Raw genomic sequence first — 15,867 nt, 5'->3', positions numbered from 1 at the left:
AACATCCCATACCACCATCATGGCATCGAGTCGTACCTGGTATTGGCACGCTCACGTACAAGAGTCTGTTCACCACAAGATCACATCTCGATGTAGTCGAATAAGGTATCTAATGAGGGTAACTAGGCCTCATATATATAGTTAGACCTAAGGCCCCCAAGCAAGTTCACACTTGGCCCTTATGAGTTGTCTCAATTCTTAAGATTAAAAGTAATCCTCCCTTTTTTACATTCTCGATTGACCCTCACACTTTATCCTTGCCTGTAGAATATTACGATGCAACTTACCATGGGATAAATTATGGTCATGCCCGTGATAGTCGAAGTCTTGGATTTTTCGCCCATATCAAGGCATATATAATGTGAATGCCCAAAACCTTCATTCCTTTGAGAGTATCATGGTCCCAAGTTTCAATGAGATCACAATATATCCGCTTCATTGATCAATTCCTCTGTGCCAAATCCCGCATTCCATAGGTATCCAATTTCTACATTGGGCACATCCTTGACCTTATTTTTCTCATTTTTCTTCATATGCTTTGCGATGGGCATAGCTGGTTGGAAGACAAGTATGAGCTTCACTCACAAAAGTGGACCCGATGGGATGTCCCTCCGGGAGGCTCCGGAACTTTCTAGAAACATAGGGGCAAGGTCCATAATTTCCGAAAACTACACTTGGGAGGGTATTTTGCTCCGCCTCCAACACCGTATCTTTCTCCGCCAAAAGAGACTAGACTACACACACTCGTTCTCTCGTTGCCATGAAAGAGAAGAAGCAGCTCAGTGATGACGATGGCGATGGCAGCTACAGTTCAAGCAGATCAGAGAACGAAGATGAAGACGAGATGCAGCCGCAACAGCAGCAGCAGAAGAAGAAGACGGCGTCGACTACTAGGAAGAAGGAGACGGACATATCCAAGAGAAAACGGAAAGGAGGAGAACGAGAGAGGAGCGTAAGCAAGCACAGAAAGAAGAAACGCCCGAGAAATGCCTCCGGACATGAAGATTCGGAGGATAATAGTCGCGAAAGAAGGGATAGTGATGACGGCTCGAGTGGAGGCCGTAGCTCTGACGAGTCTGATTCTTCTGTTTCTTCGTATGATTCTGAAGAAGAAGAGAGGAGAGCTCGGCGCAGAAGAAAAAGAAGGAGAGAAAAGGAAGAAAGAAGAAATATTAAGAAAGAAAAGAAAAGAAAACATAGAGAGCGAAGAAGTAAAGACGACGATGACGATGACGATTATGAAAGAAGGAAAAGAAAGAAGAAGAAGAAGAAAGCTGAGAAGAAAAGCAAAGCTGGACCTGTTACTGATTCATGGGGAAAGTATGGCATCATCAAAGAGATTGATATGTGGTATGTTACATTTCATTCAGTTTGTTTTCAAATGTCCTTCTAATTATTTTTCATTGTAAAATATGCAAAGAATTTGAAGCACTGTTTAAATTTAGTTACTATTAATATTGAAAGTTGATAAATTTGGATTTAATTATTGAAAAAAATGCTGATTTTTGGTAAGAATCACATTATCAAAGAGACTGAATATTTGTACAATTTCTTCAATTGTGACTCGCTAGAAAATTAAATGTTGATTTACTTAAAGGTAGTAAAACCTATGATAAATGTACGAAATCATCAAAGAGATTGATGCGGTTTTATCTTTTTCAGTTGTGCATATAAATTCTTGTAACCATAAACTGTGCAAAGATGTTAAAGCAATGTTGAATATTGTCATCATTATTGAAATTTGATCAATATTTGGTATGTAAAATTCCATGAAGGCTTGTCTCAAGTTCTCAACTTCCATTTTGTTAAATGTCCTTGGAATGCCGTGCTAAGTTTTATTTTTGTCATTTTGAGGCTCTAAGACTTTTATTGCCAGATGACTGCTTATTACCTTACCTTTTTGTTGAAATAAGTAAGACATTCATACATTTGGTGCAATTTCTGCGTCACTATGTAACCAAAATATCATGTATTAAACGCTTTGTCTCGACAATTCATTGTACTGCATGCTAATATTTATAGAAACCGAAAATATGTTTTTGTTCAGTTGATTTATTTTCTCTTGTATTTCTGATTGTAATGTGATTTGTGCAACTGCATAAATGAGCATTAATGACATTATGAATTTTGAATTCCAAGAATGATGGATCTCCAATGAGCTTCAAAGTTCTTTCTTCTTTCTCAAGATTTGTGCTATATTCTGTGTCCTTTGCATCCTCACACTTGTTTCATTCTTAATTTCTACATATGAATGTTGATTTACATCCTATTTTGCTTTTTTCAGGGTTAAAAGACCCGAGTTCAGTGCATGGTTGGCAGAAGTAAAAAAGGTCAGTGCATTCAGGTTCACTGTGTGTTTTCTTTAAATCAGCTAATGAGGACTGGATAAGGCCGATTATAACTAGGAAAACGAAAACATCATTTGTTATTCCTCAAAAGAGCTTATAATGTGTTACTACTGAATGTAATGAGATGATTGTAGCTTTCCGCTTGAATGAAAAATGTTGGTTAGTTGATCAAAACTTATGTTAATTAAGTCAAACACTATGTACAAGAAAAAATAGCATAACAAACTTAAACTTCTAAAATTACAATGCAATGGGGTTCATGCCACACATTTAAATTAATGTCTCCACATTTTAATATGCCGTTTTACGGAAGCTCTTGCTTACTAGCAAAACTTTTGAGGGTCAAACGACATGTATCACAAGTGAATTGTTTCAGGGTGATGTTGAAATTGATTTGGAATCGCATGAAGCAAAACCCTGCAACATAAAACAGAGAGCACTGTATATCTTTTGATGTTTCATTAGTTTAGCATGGTCGTACGAACATTTTATTGATTAGTCTAAGGTTAACTCCCAAGAATCGAATCTCAATATCTCCAGTCACTTAACATTCACGTCACTATTTTTTTCAGGTGAACTTGGAGACTATGCCAGCTTGGGAAGAGAAACAAATGTTTAAAGAGTAGGGTATTTTTGTATTTCCTGCCTTAAAATGTATGTGCAGAAGTTTCTATGTTTTGCATACTCCTCGTTTGACAACTAAACTTGTTTATGTTTGTAAAGGTACATGGAGGACTTCAACACTGCAACCTTACCTAAAAAGTATGTATATTTGAAAGATGTTTTTTCTGTCAAATACTCTCATTTGCTTCCACTCACCATGTAATATTGTGTTCATCTTCAATAAAGAATGCTAAATGCTTGTACACTTCTCAAAAGATCACTTAGAAATTGCTCCATCATCATCTACATTGTAATTGTTCCTGTCAATAGATATCACACAATCATCTTGTAACCCTGCAAGAAGCATTATCATTATCATAGTGACTTCTAGTCAGTCAAGGACACGGAACGGGAACAGTAGTGGTTATGAATGTTAAGTTGGGAGGCTAGTGATCAGGGCTCAGATGGATTAAGGTTGGGACTGAGTAATGTCACAAGGACAGCACCAAAAGTCTAAATGTTTTAGAAACCTTAGTCTCTGATAACTAGTCCATGTCCCCAAGAATGCATTGTAGGCCATTCTGCGTATAACACCTGGTATCCCTGTTAAAATATCTGAAACTATGCATCTCCATTTGGAATCTTGTTCTAGTATTGTAGGTACTGTGATGGTTTTTCCTTGTGAATATGTTCACTGCTCATCATTAGCTTTTATCACACTGTCCACCCTTAGAGAATGTGTAAAACTCTTTGATGGCTATACATACATGTCCTAACTGGCACTGTTAGTCAATAGTAGGTACTTACCCTGGTTTTCTTTTAGGACACGGACAAATGCCTGAGCTTTATTTTTGTAGCATATGACATGATGGTTCTGTAAGCATAATCACATTAATACCAACTCAGAGAAGGTCTGTAACATGATGGTCTTGCAAACCACCGGAATAAAAAAAGACGATTCTCCCTCAACACAGCCCATGGACGCCTAATGTAGCAAATTCCCAACGCTTTATTATTAAGAACATATTGATGTAATTCTCATAGAAAATATCATATTGCACTAACAACTGCATAACAACTCCAAGGTAGGGAAAGCCAAATGACATGCTTCTAAAAACTGCACAACTAGCTCTGAGGTTATGGAAAAATCAGATTATTGGTATTTCCTAAACATTGAATATAAGGAATGCCTTCTGACAACTTAAGCACTAGACAGTAAGCATATAAAGTGTGTGCAGGATTACACACATCATGGAGCTGTCATCTGAATCTAGTTATCTGACACAACTTACAAGGATGTTCTGAGTCTTTACACAGATGTGTGGAAAGCCTCAATATTCTTGGCGACGTTTTTGCTACAAGACTCCTATATTAAGGTGATCCCTCAATGAAAATGCTTTGAGAATATTGTTAAACATGATATACGAGGATTTATCTTAGAATATCATGCTAATGCAAGAATTTTCACCCAGCTTGCGCAGTTCATTGTTAGACTGTAGTCCAGTATAACTCATACATTTCTGATATGAGGTTATACCTCGTTCCACAATGGGCTGTAGTGGTGAAACATCTGATGGTTCTATGCCTCAACTTTCAAGGTTCTGTGCAAACTCTTCATTTCAGGTCACCTACTCGGTGCATTTTTTTATCATTTTCATTTAACTTTTCTGCTGAACGCTGCCATTTGTAGTCCACAACTTCTCCACCACATTGTATGCCCTTAGCATGCTCATTCTTATCATTATTGCGATTTGTGGCAGTCGTTTCAAAAATTTATGGTCCACAACCAAATCATCATAAAGGTAAAGAGAGATGTTTGAGGGAGCAGTTATTGAGGGATGATGTTCAGCAAACAGGACTGTAGTAGAGATGAGAGTAGAGACACGGATTTTTGGTGTACCCAACCGCCTTAATTGGTACATGAGAAAAAAGGTTATTATATTAGTTAACCCTAAAAAAGGCGTGTTCACATTACAAAAGGAGGTGTCCTGTCCAGGTGAACAATGTGTTCACATGTACGAATAATTACCTAATTTGTGAACTATGAGCCTTTACACCTAACAACCTCCCACTTAAAGGTCCTATGTGAACATTCAAGTAACTCCCACTTAACTGCATGCAATGCTCATGTTGAGCTTTGCCAAGACTTCTAGTCACATTGACCAAGTTTTGTAGGATTATCCTGTGTTTTGATCTTGGTCAATGTGACTAGACCATCCTCCAAAACTTGTCTGATAAAGTGATGTCGCATATCAATGTGTTTAGTGCGCGAATAAAACATCGCATTCTTAGTCAGATACACTGCACTCTGGCTATCGCATCCTAACCCAGGAATACTAATAGACATGCCAAGATCTTCAGCAAGTCTGCTGAGTCATAAAGCTTCCTTTGAAGCTTCTGTAACTGAAATATATTCAGCTTCAGTAGTACTCAATGCTACAATCTTTTGCAATTTGGAGAACCAAGACATTGGTCCACCAGCAATTGTAAATATATACCCGCTAGTAGACTTGTGTGTATCCAAGTCACCTGCCATGTCTACATCTCAATATCCTTGCAAACTTAATGCACCCTTCCCATAGTATAAACATTTTCTCTGTGTACCTTACAGATACCTGAAAACACACTTGACAACCTCCCAATGTGCTTTTCCGGGATTAGACATATAGCAACTGACAACTCCCAGTGCATAAGCAATATCTAGAAGATTAGCTACCATAGCATACATTATAGAACCATGCACTGATGCATAAGGAACTCCCTTCATAGCATTGACTTCCATCTCATCCTTTGGACAATCAGCCTTGCTAAGTTCTAGATATGAAGGCAAAGGAACTCCAAGGGACTTTGCTTCTGCCATATTAAATTTGTTAAGCACTTTTTAAATGTACTTTTCTTGTGACAAAAGCAGCAATGTGTTCTTTCTGTTTCTACTGATTCTCATGCCCAAAATATGCTCTGCATTTCCCAAATCTTTCATAGAGAAGACCGATTTCAGTTGATCTTTTAGAGCATCAAGACTAGTCTTTCTTTTCCGAGCTAGCAACATATCATCCACATATAGAACAAGTATGATGGTATTGTCATCAATGATCTGCATAGCTACGATCAAAACCTTGAGAAAGCATAAAAGTATCAAACAATGATCTCATGTATAAACAATTATCTGCATAGCTACGATCAAAACCTTGAGAAAGCATAAAAGTATCAAACTTCTTATACCACTGTTGTGGTGCTTGTTTTAGGCCATACAGGCTATGTTTTAGTTTGCATACCAAATGCTCCTTGTTAGGGACTACAAAACCCTCGGGTTGTTTCATGTAGATCTCTTCATCAATATCACCATGCAAAAAAGTGGTCTTTACATCCATTTGGTACAACTTCAGATTAAGCATTGCAGTGAGAGCAAATAGCACAGGAAGTGTGGTCATCTTCACAACAAGAGAGAAGACCTCTTGGAAGTCAATACTTTCCTTCTGTGCATAACCTACCCTTGGCAACTAATCTTGCCTTGTATTTTGGTTTCCCTTCAATTTTCTTTACTTTATAAACCCACTTATTTGGAAGAGCTTTCCTTCCTTCATGTAAGGACACAAGATCCCAAGTATCATTTGCATACAAAGATTTTATTTCTTCTTGATTTCTCGGAATTGTTATAAATCTGGAGGAAAATCGGTTTCAGCACTTTCTGGCTGTTGCAAACCATGTCTAGCATGTTGTTCAACACCTATATTTTGTTGTTCAGTACCTTCATCTCATTGTCCAACACCTTCATGAGCATCTCTTTACTGTCCAACTTCTTTTGGCTCAAGGATAACTAGTCGATCGTCATATTCAACCTTTGGTATAACATCATGAGGTTTATTTTCAGATTTTGTGGATGGCTGTAATTGCTGAAATGTACACTCTTAGAGTTCCCAACAGAGGAACAAGCATTTTTCAGCAATTTTTCTTCATAAAAAACAACATCCCGGCTGTGTACAATTTTTCTGGATTGAGGTGACTAAATCCCATAGCCCATTTCACCTTCATCACAATAGCCGATAAAAATGCCCATGGTGAACTTAACATCGAGCTTGTTTCTCAACTCACTTCTAATGTGTACAAATACATCACAACTTAAAATTTGCAAGTGGTCATATGAGGCTGGTTTGCTAGACCAAACCTCCTCAAGGATTCCATTCTTTAAGGACTTGTTGGGAGAATGATTACATATATGAACCGCGGTTTTTAATGCTTCTCCCCAAAATTCACGAGGGAGATTAGCTGTGGACAGCATGCATCGTACTCACTCACACAATGCCCTATTATACCTTTCTGACACCTCATTTGACGAAGGGTTATATGGAGCTCTCTTTTAATACCATGTAAGTCACAAAAGGACTTAAATTCTGCAGATGTAAACTCACCCCCATTATCTGTTCTAAGACATTTCAGTTTTGTCCCTTTTTGGGGGTAGTCACAAATGCATGAAAAGATTTAAATGCGTCACCCTTTTTTTTCCATCAAGTACACCCAAATCTTCCTAGAATAATCATCGATAAAGGAAATAAAATATGCAGCACTGCCCAAAGATTATACAAGCATGCTACATATACATCAGAATGCACCAAATCTAGCACATTTGGTTTACGAGAGACACCAGAATAATAAGAATTTCTCACTTGTTTGCCAAATAGACAATCATTACAAAAAGTCAGCTTTGACCCTTTAACGTCAAGTCTTTTTAGAGTAGAAAGGACTTCAAGTCCTTTTCGGCTCATATGTCCTAATCTCTTGAGCCAAAGCTCTAAATGAGAGTCAGATTCAGCAATAGCAAGAAACCTTCCAGATAAAGCTTTACATTGCAAACAGTAGAGAGTGCCCTTTTTACAACCTTTCACAATAACCATAGATCCTTTCTTAAGTTTCCACAATCCACCACCGAATAATGTGGTGTAACCATGCAAATCCATCTGTCCTACAGATAGCAGACTTTTCTTAATGCTAGGTACATACCTGACATCTTTGAGCACGAGCTCTTGACCATTATCCAAAGACAAGTGTATGGTGCCATTATCCAAAGACAAGCATTATTGTTACCAAGATAAACTTTTCCATAACTCTGCCTGCATGAAACGTGTTAAGCACTCCAAACATGGAGTAACATGAAAAGAAGCCTTAGGGTCTACTATCCATGTCTGTGTCAATCCATCATCGATTGACAATAAAGCATCAATAACATCTATTTTGGTGATTTGCATGTCTTGAACATGAGCTATGAAGGCATCACCTGTAATACGAAGTACATCACCATCTTCACCAGATAGGTTTTCAATTATAACATTTGAAGCCATATTAGCTTTCTCTGTTGTATTAAACTTATCATCTTTGTTTTTCTTCTCTCCTACATTCTTCTTCCTTTCTAGTTCCATCTTCAAATATCTACAATCAGGTTTCTTATGACCTTTGTGGCCACACTGATAGCGTGTGATATCTTGTTGCTTTTCTTTCCCTCTTCTCTTACTACTATTTCTGTCCTACATTTGGGTTCCTATTATCATATCTCCCCCTAATATTGTATGCTGAACCACTACCTTCTCCGCTAGATTTGCGTCTGATCTCTTCATTGAGAATAGAGCCCCGCACACCATCGAAGGTCAAGTTGGGGCTATTAGACAGTGAAACAACTAATGTTTCCCAAGAATTGGGTAAAGTCATAAGTAAGAAGATAGCTTTGAGCTTGTCATCAAAAGCTGATAATCTTGAATCTTGTAGTTGGGAGAGAGTACCTGTGAATAACGATAGATGCTCTGTTGCACCTTCCGAGTCATCAAGCCTCATACTGACAAGTTTTCTCATCAAATGCACCTGATTCACAGGAGTAGTATTCTTGTAAGTTGTCTTAAGTTTCTCCCAGACTTGACGGGCAGTAATCAAGCCCTTTATATCTACAAGAATCTCATCAGAAACAGCCATTTTAATATAAGTAATGGCTTTCTTATTCAGAGTGTTCCAAGCATCATTTTCCATGCCCTCTGGTTTCTTTTGCATGAGAGCATCTTCACAATCTCTCAGAAAAAGGATGCCCAGCATACACTCTTTCCACAATTTGAAACCTTTTCCATCAAATCTCTTGATTTCAAAGAGGTTTTTCACTTCAGTTGAAGCAGAGGCCCTTGCTCCCAAGATTTATGACAGATTTCTTTAGAAATTGAACAGAATGCAGATAGGAAAGGGTCTGAAAGAATTGAAAGAAAACTGAAGAGTTTTCTGCTGATTCTGAATCTAAAAAAAACACAGCAGCAAAGCAGAGGAAAGAAATTTGGCTCTAATACCAGTTAAAGGTAGAGAGAGATGTTTGAGGGAGCAGCTACTGAGGGATGATGTTCAGCAAACAGGACTGTAGTAGAGATGAGAGTAGAGACACACAGATTTTTGGTGCACCCAACTGCCTTAATTGGTACACGAGAAAAAAGGTTATTATATTAGTTAAGCCTAAAAAAGGTGTGTTCACATTACAAAAGGAGGTGTCCTGTCCAGGTGAACAATGTGTTCACATGTACGAATAATTACCTAATTTGTGAACTACGGGCCTTTACACCTAACACATCATTGCTACATTGCATGTATGTTCATGCTTATGCAGGATGATAGTTTGTTGAAATCATTACTTCAAACATAGAGGAAAGGTAAAAGTCAACATTTAAACAATCCCACTGATAAACCTAATGGCATACCATTGGTATGGTAGAAAATGTAGAACAAGGATGCCATATAAATATATTAGAAACTAGAAAATTAACCTATTTAAAGTTTTAAGTCTGAAATTCTGAGTTTGAACTTGAGAAATTCATCTTACGTAAATTTATGAATGAAGTATCCATTTGTAGTAGCTCTCTATGAACTCCCATTACAGGTACTATGATCTAGATGCATATCACCGTAGGAAGATGATGAAGTATATGAAAATGGGATTGAAGCAGCAACCAGTGGAGCGCACGGAGTTCAATGATGAGGAACAACGCCGGTATGATATCTGTGAACACTTTACAATACTAACATAAAAAGTACATGTATGAGCCATGGGTGAAAGTTTCTGCATTTTTTATAATATTAAATTATAACAGTGTATATGTATGAGTTATGGGTTAAAGTTTTACGTGAAGTTTATATTATTATAATATCTTCTTTTTTCTCGTCAATAGAAACCTAGTGACAAACTGCATGCACTTTCCATTTTTTTGTCAAAATTTATTCAAAGCTCCACATGATGGTTCATTCCATACACTATAAGTTCCTTTCATTTGTTTCCTCTCTAGATGGTCAAATAAATCTTCAAATTTATGTGTATCCTATTCCACTAATTAGTGACTAATATTTGAAATGCATGACTGAATATATAGGCTAGAGTTGAAGCAAGAGAGGGAGCAGAAAAAGGAAGAAGAAATGGAGGCTCTTAAACGCACAATGCGTAGTGGAATGGTAATATTTGCCAATTTAAGCACTCTTTTCCCAAATTTGAATGTGCATCATGCATCCTTCTTAAATGTGTATCTGACATTCTTAATGTGCTTAATGTGCTTTATTTCAGGCACAAGCAATGAAAGACCAAGCCCAACTTAGAGAAGAAATGCAATACCAATATCGCCTTGGAAACTTGGAGGTGTGGATCTTGAATATCAATTCTGCAAAATGCTTTGGTTGATTCTCAAAATAGCACTTTCTATGTAGTATGCCTATAATGTGCAGTTTTTAAAAATGTTGCTTGATACATACCACATATTGTTGAAAGTAGTTATATCAAGAAATAATTTAAACTATTTATAATTGATTCTAACATGTCAAAATTTTAGAACTTCGGTTAGATCGTATCTTTTCATTGTTTTGTTTGTGATACCTTTGATTTGTTTATTATAGGCTGCAGCTGCAATTCAAAGAAGATTGGATCCTGCTGCTCCTGGAGCTCCTTTGAAATGACACCGAGTATGAAGGTGCAATGGTGGATTTCAGAACTTCCATAGTGACATTTCTCAAGATCAAGGCACATTTTTGTATCTTTGAAAATCTGGGACACATCATTTGTTATTATGTTCAGAGTCTAGCCTCCCGCATAATCACTTGGAAGTTGAGGATGCCAGAACCATAGCCAGACATTATCTAGGTTCTTTACTGGGTCAAGAATGAATCAACAAATAGCTATTTTTGGAAACTCGCATTAGGTGCATTATATTTTCTCGTCTCAGAAAACATTTTCCATGTACGAGGGATAGGGATAGGTATATTACAAAAGAGCAAGTTTTATTTGGGGTAGGAATAGTTTCAAAACTCCTACAACATCACAGTTTAGTGAAATGTGTTGTGTTAATATTCACATGGACTTGGATTTTATTGATTTCGATGAATAAGTTTCCCAATGATGTTGAGCTTCTGTATTTAATAGAGTTGCACGTCACTATATTTGTATGATCTTGAACTAAAGGAAGTTCCTTAAAGCTATGCATATTGAAAGAATGAGAATTCAAGGCATATTCAAATTATAGATTCAGAATGCCCAAATGTGTAAGTTTGTTATTGTATAGTAAATTACCTCAACCCAAGAATAAATCATTGTGACCCAAAGTTAAAATATAACTTGAGTTTATGAGCCCACTTTCCATACTAAATGTTAGACACCAACTTCATTCTCACATATCACACTCCAAAGAATTACATACCTTTGATGTGTTAATGGTTTTATGTGGTATAGCTAGAGAAAACCGAGGTATATTTCTTTTGGAATTTCCTGAAATATTTCTTTCCAGATTGTAACTTTTGTATTGGGGCATTGATAATCAAATAGGGTCTTTGTGCATTCAAGGGCCAACATAGTTAGAAGCTTGCAAATTCATCAAAAGATGTAAGAAAAAACAGCTAAATTTGCAAATAAATTGTCTTGGGGAACTTGCACTCCCACTTTATTTGATCGAGATTTTGGTGGACAAACCATGAGGTTATGTTTAAGGTTGTTTATCCACCATCCACATGTTAAGAGAATGTAACCAACCAACAAGGCTACTTTGTATTGAGTATCTAGTTATTGTATTTGAAGGTAATCGTTATGGATGGAAATGGTTGACGAATGATTATCACACAAGATTGATGTTAAAACATAAGCATTCACTTTAACGACAATATAAGATGGAAAGCGCTATTTGCCCCCCCATTTTGGCTATCCCCCCCCCCCCCCCCTAAATTTATAGAAACTAATATAACCAAATGAAATTGTTTATTAATTAATTAATAAACTCAGCATAGCTCAAATTCTCAGCTCTTGCAACCACTTTTTCGTTGTAGATTTCTTTCCTGGTGGTCCATTGATTTCCGGTTTTTTCTCTCAAGTAGGCCAGAGTTGAAGCCGCACCAATTCCAGCATTTGCCATGTCTCGAACAATGGCTTTTTCTATTTCAGTTAGTCTACGAGCCGTTGATATACCACCAAGATTGTCAGAAATAGGATGGTTTTGTCGATAATTGAAGCTGAAGACGCTTGTTGAGACATGTTGAACGAGCTGGGAACTATTAGAAATTGTAAAAAAAATGGGGGGGGGGGATAGCCAAAATGGGGGGGCAAATAGCGCTTTCCTATAAGATACCTTCATTCAATTTATGTTATTAATCTTTTGGGGAGTTTTTTACACATAAAGGGAGTTTCATTAATTAATGTGTACAACGTGCTTTCACAAGAATCCATAAGGGCAATGATACAAAATAACAGCTTCATTAATTAATGTGTACAATGTGTTTGTCACAAAAATCAATGAGGGTAGTGATACAAAAAATAGTTAACATAATGAGAGAACCCATAAATGTGATAAAATGTGAATAATATTGCTTGTTGAGCTAGACGTTCTATAAAGGTTTGACTCTAAGACACCAAGAGCTTGAAATCCTTCTAGCTATCATGTAAGATGTTGATTTTGATTTGAAAACTTATCATCGCATAAGAGGAGCTCTATTTTAAAAAACAATTGTGAAACCAATAACCTAGGCATCAACATGTGATAATGAAGGAGAATGCAAGAGCCAAATGAAGGGTTAAGCACATTATTTCTCGAAATCAACCATGAGACCAATGTTGTGGGTATCGATTTGAGATAGATCACCTAGGATTAAGTGTGAGCAAAATGAACAATTAATAAACTCGCTTCAAGAAATAAACCATGAAATCACCAATGTATGTATGAATATATGGGCAACAAGGACAATTTGTTTGTTCAACGTACAACCAAGAACCTCTCTTTTAGAAACTAATGATGAAACCAACAACCTAGGCATAATCTATGATCATCAAAGGCAATTTGCGAGCATTAGTAAATGTTCACCAAGTATATTTTGCAAGTCAATTGAAGATTAAGCTTCAATGATGGAATCCTCTTCCGTGAGAAACAAGAAGTAGGATAATCTTCGTGTTGGTTAGGAAAATTTCCCTTGACCATGCGGGCAACCCATGCCAAATGTCTATTGTTTGAACCCACACCACAAATTTGATGAAACACAATCACCACATAGAGAGAACTTGGCTTCAATTAAGTCATCATCATTATTATGCCTTCTTACATGAAGATGAATTAAATGAAATCAAGAATATTAATAATCAACTAATGAATATTATTGATTTATTATGTATATTTAGCACTCATAAATGTGCATATGCACATCATGCACACACAAATATACATGCCTTAATCTTGATGTCCTATTGTGAAATATGTGACGTTTTGCAAACCACGTGACTTCCACTTGTGCTTTCGACTTCTAGTATTGCTAGCTTATTCTACTTTAGAAAGAGTTGAAAGACGTTTTATTTGGTTGTAGCATAAAAATGCATTGAAAGTTGTCCTAGAACATTAACCCTTTGATAATGGAAGGATGCATTCCCAAACATCAATAGTACTTGTCACTCTCGAGTTTCAATAGTGTTTGGATTTTGTCTCTGTCATAAAAACAACCATGGTAGATCGTAAGTACTCAAAAGTTTCAAGAAAATTAGATTGATGTTTGTAAATTTCAAGAGTTACCAAGAAACAAAAAGACTTTATTACTTACCTTTCTAGAGATCAAATATGACTCTTATGTAGAGCTCAAAGTAAACGTTCTTTTTGGAACAATGGCAAAAAGACAACTATGCAAGTGTTTGACTTCTTTGATGATGATGTTGCGCTCTCGAGAAATGGGCTTTCGGTAATAGGGGAGAAAACCTTATGCATATTACCCTAGCTAGGATTTTCACTATTTAGTCATTTTCAAAAGATTGCATTACCTTTCAACATGAGGTAACCTAGAGTTTTTGAATCCATTTCATATTTTCTCTTTGAACCATGTGAATTTGCCCAATCAATTAGCATGTACATGGTTGCATATAGATTTCTATATGAATCTCTACATAAATTCTAGTTTATCTAAGACTTTGAAGGCGTAAAAGTAGTTGTTCGGAGAATTTGATAAACATTTTATCACAATTAAAAGGGTGATATGTTTTCATGGAACATTGGAAGTGTCTTTGAGATAATATCTTATTTCTTATGAGGATACATTAGATTTTCATATTCTTTGATACACTGAAGTTATTATCCTATGATTGTACACATATCGAAGTATGTGTGCTTGGTAACTTTTTGTGGTTTTATCTTATTATTTTATGCCCTAGATACAATGCCTTACCTCCCTATGATAGAGCTATCCACTTTTAGTATCCCTCATTAACTCTCCTAGGCTCTAGCTTTGTAAGGTTGTGTTATGAGCATGTACACATTTTCATTTTATTTAAGACATTTCGACGGTGGATTCAATCCAAAGGATGGCTCTTGTCATTTTAATCTTGTCGTTGACATAATGGCATAATGAACTTGAAAGTATTTATTCTTCTCTTCCATGGGTTTTATTTATCTTGCAAAGCCTTGTTTCTCATTTTGATGATACATACCCAAATTTACAAGGTTTTTCACTAGAAATGGTAATTAAGAAGTTAGGAACCTTATGATCTAACAAATTTGAACCAGCCTCACAACTCAACACCACCTTTACCCTCCCGTCGAGGTCCATTTTCAACCTTTTATACCAAAAGGTATAATGTGTTTGGCTCAAAGGATGACCAACCCTTAGCTTGGTCCAAATCCATACACACATCAAGTTAGTAGGTTTGAATTCAATATTGCTTTGAAGGGGAAGTAGGGCGTAAAAATAGGTAGCGCCTTATTCATTAGATTACGAGAATATACAAATAGATGGGTTTCTCGGGTTCACGTTGAACTTAGTAACAAATGACATTGTGACCTTTACCTATACATGTTATGTAAACGTTTGTTTTGAGTGATAAATGGAATTTTACTACATATGATTACTACGTAATGCATGTAGTATGATTTAAATTAACAAATAACTTATAAGGCATGCATGAAAAAAGTGTGTTGCAAGTTGCAACCAACCTTATCATGGAAATGGAGTCCTATTTATTTTATTATTATTCTAGAATTTGCAAATATACCATATGTTTAGACCTTGGAAATATGCATGATTTCTTTCAATCGTGCTTTATGGGTGGCTTCCACATTTTATATGCATGACGATTGCTTCTTTTTCCCATTGAATTAACTAATAGCATTGAATATATAAATGATTAGATAAATATATTTGCTTGGAAGGTTCATAAATATACTTGTAATTTCACAAGCTACATTATTATGTCATCGAGCAAGAGCCGGGGAAGACTTTGCAAGTTTATTTATTGTTGATTTTGAAATATTCTTTGTGAAATCCTCCTCCTCACAAGCATCAAGTTCCCGCTCTCTTTCTCTCTCTCTATTGCACTCACATACACATGTCAAGAAAAAAGTCATGACACTGAGAGAACCCAAGTTAAGATTTAGCTTTGTCTCACATAACTCCTACTGGGGTT

General features: G+C 36.4%; 1 protein-coding gene across 1 annotated transcript; it reads left to right on the top strand.

The window, feature by feature from the left end:
• Positions 1-728: 728 nt before the first annotated feature.
• LOC147850456 (nucleic acid-binding protein) lies at positions 729-11,304 on the top strand. The gene is made up of 8 exons (XM_087336426.1): positions 729-1,350; positions 2,285-2,330; positions 2,921-2,970; positions 3,072-3,110; positions 9,850-9,960; positions 10,337-10,415; positions 10,525-10,596; positions 10,851-11,304. The coding sequence occupies exons 1-8, from the start codon at positions 761-763 to the stop codon at positions 10,908-10,910; spliced, it is 1,047 nt and encodes a 348-aa protein (XP_087192552.1). The 5' UTR covers positions 729-760; the 3' UTR covers positions 10,911-11,304.
• The last annotated feature ends 4,563 nt before the right edge of the window (positions 11,305-15,867 follow it).

This window comes from Azolla caroliniana, unplaced genomic scaffold (genome assembly GCF_043228905.1).
Source record: "Azolla caroliniana isolate FFs.n. ecotype wild unplaced genomic scaffold, voAzoCaro1.0.p SCAF_21, whole genome shotgun sequence".
Classification (NCBI taxonomy): domain Eukaryota; kingdom Viridiplantae; phylum Streptophyta; class Polypodiopsida; order Salviniales; family Salviniaceae; genus Azolla; species Azolla caroliniana.
This window is presented reverse-complemented; position numbering and strand designations above follow the sequence as displayed.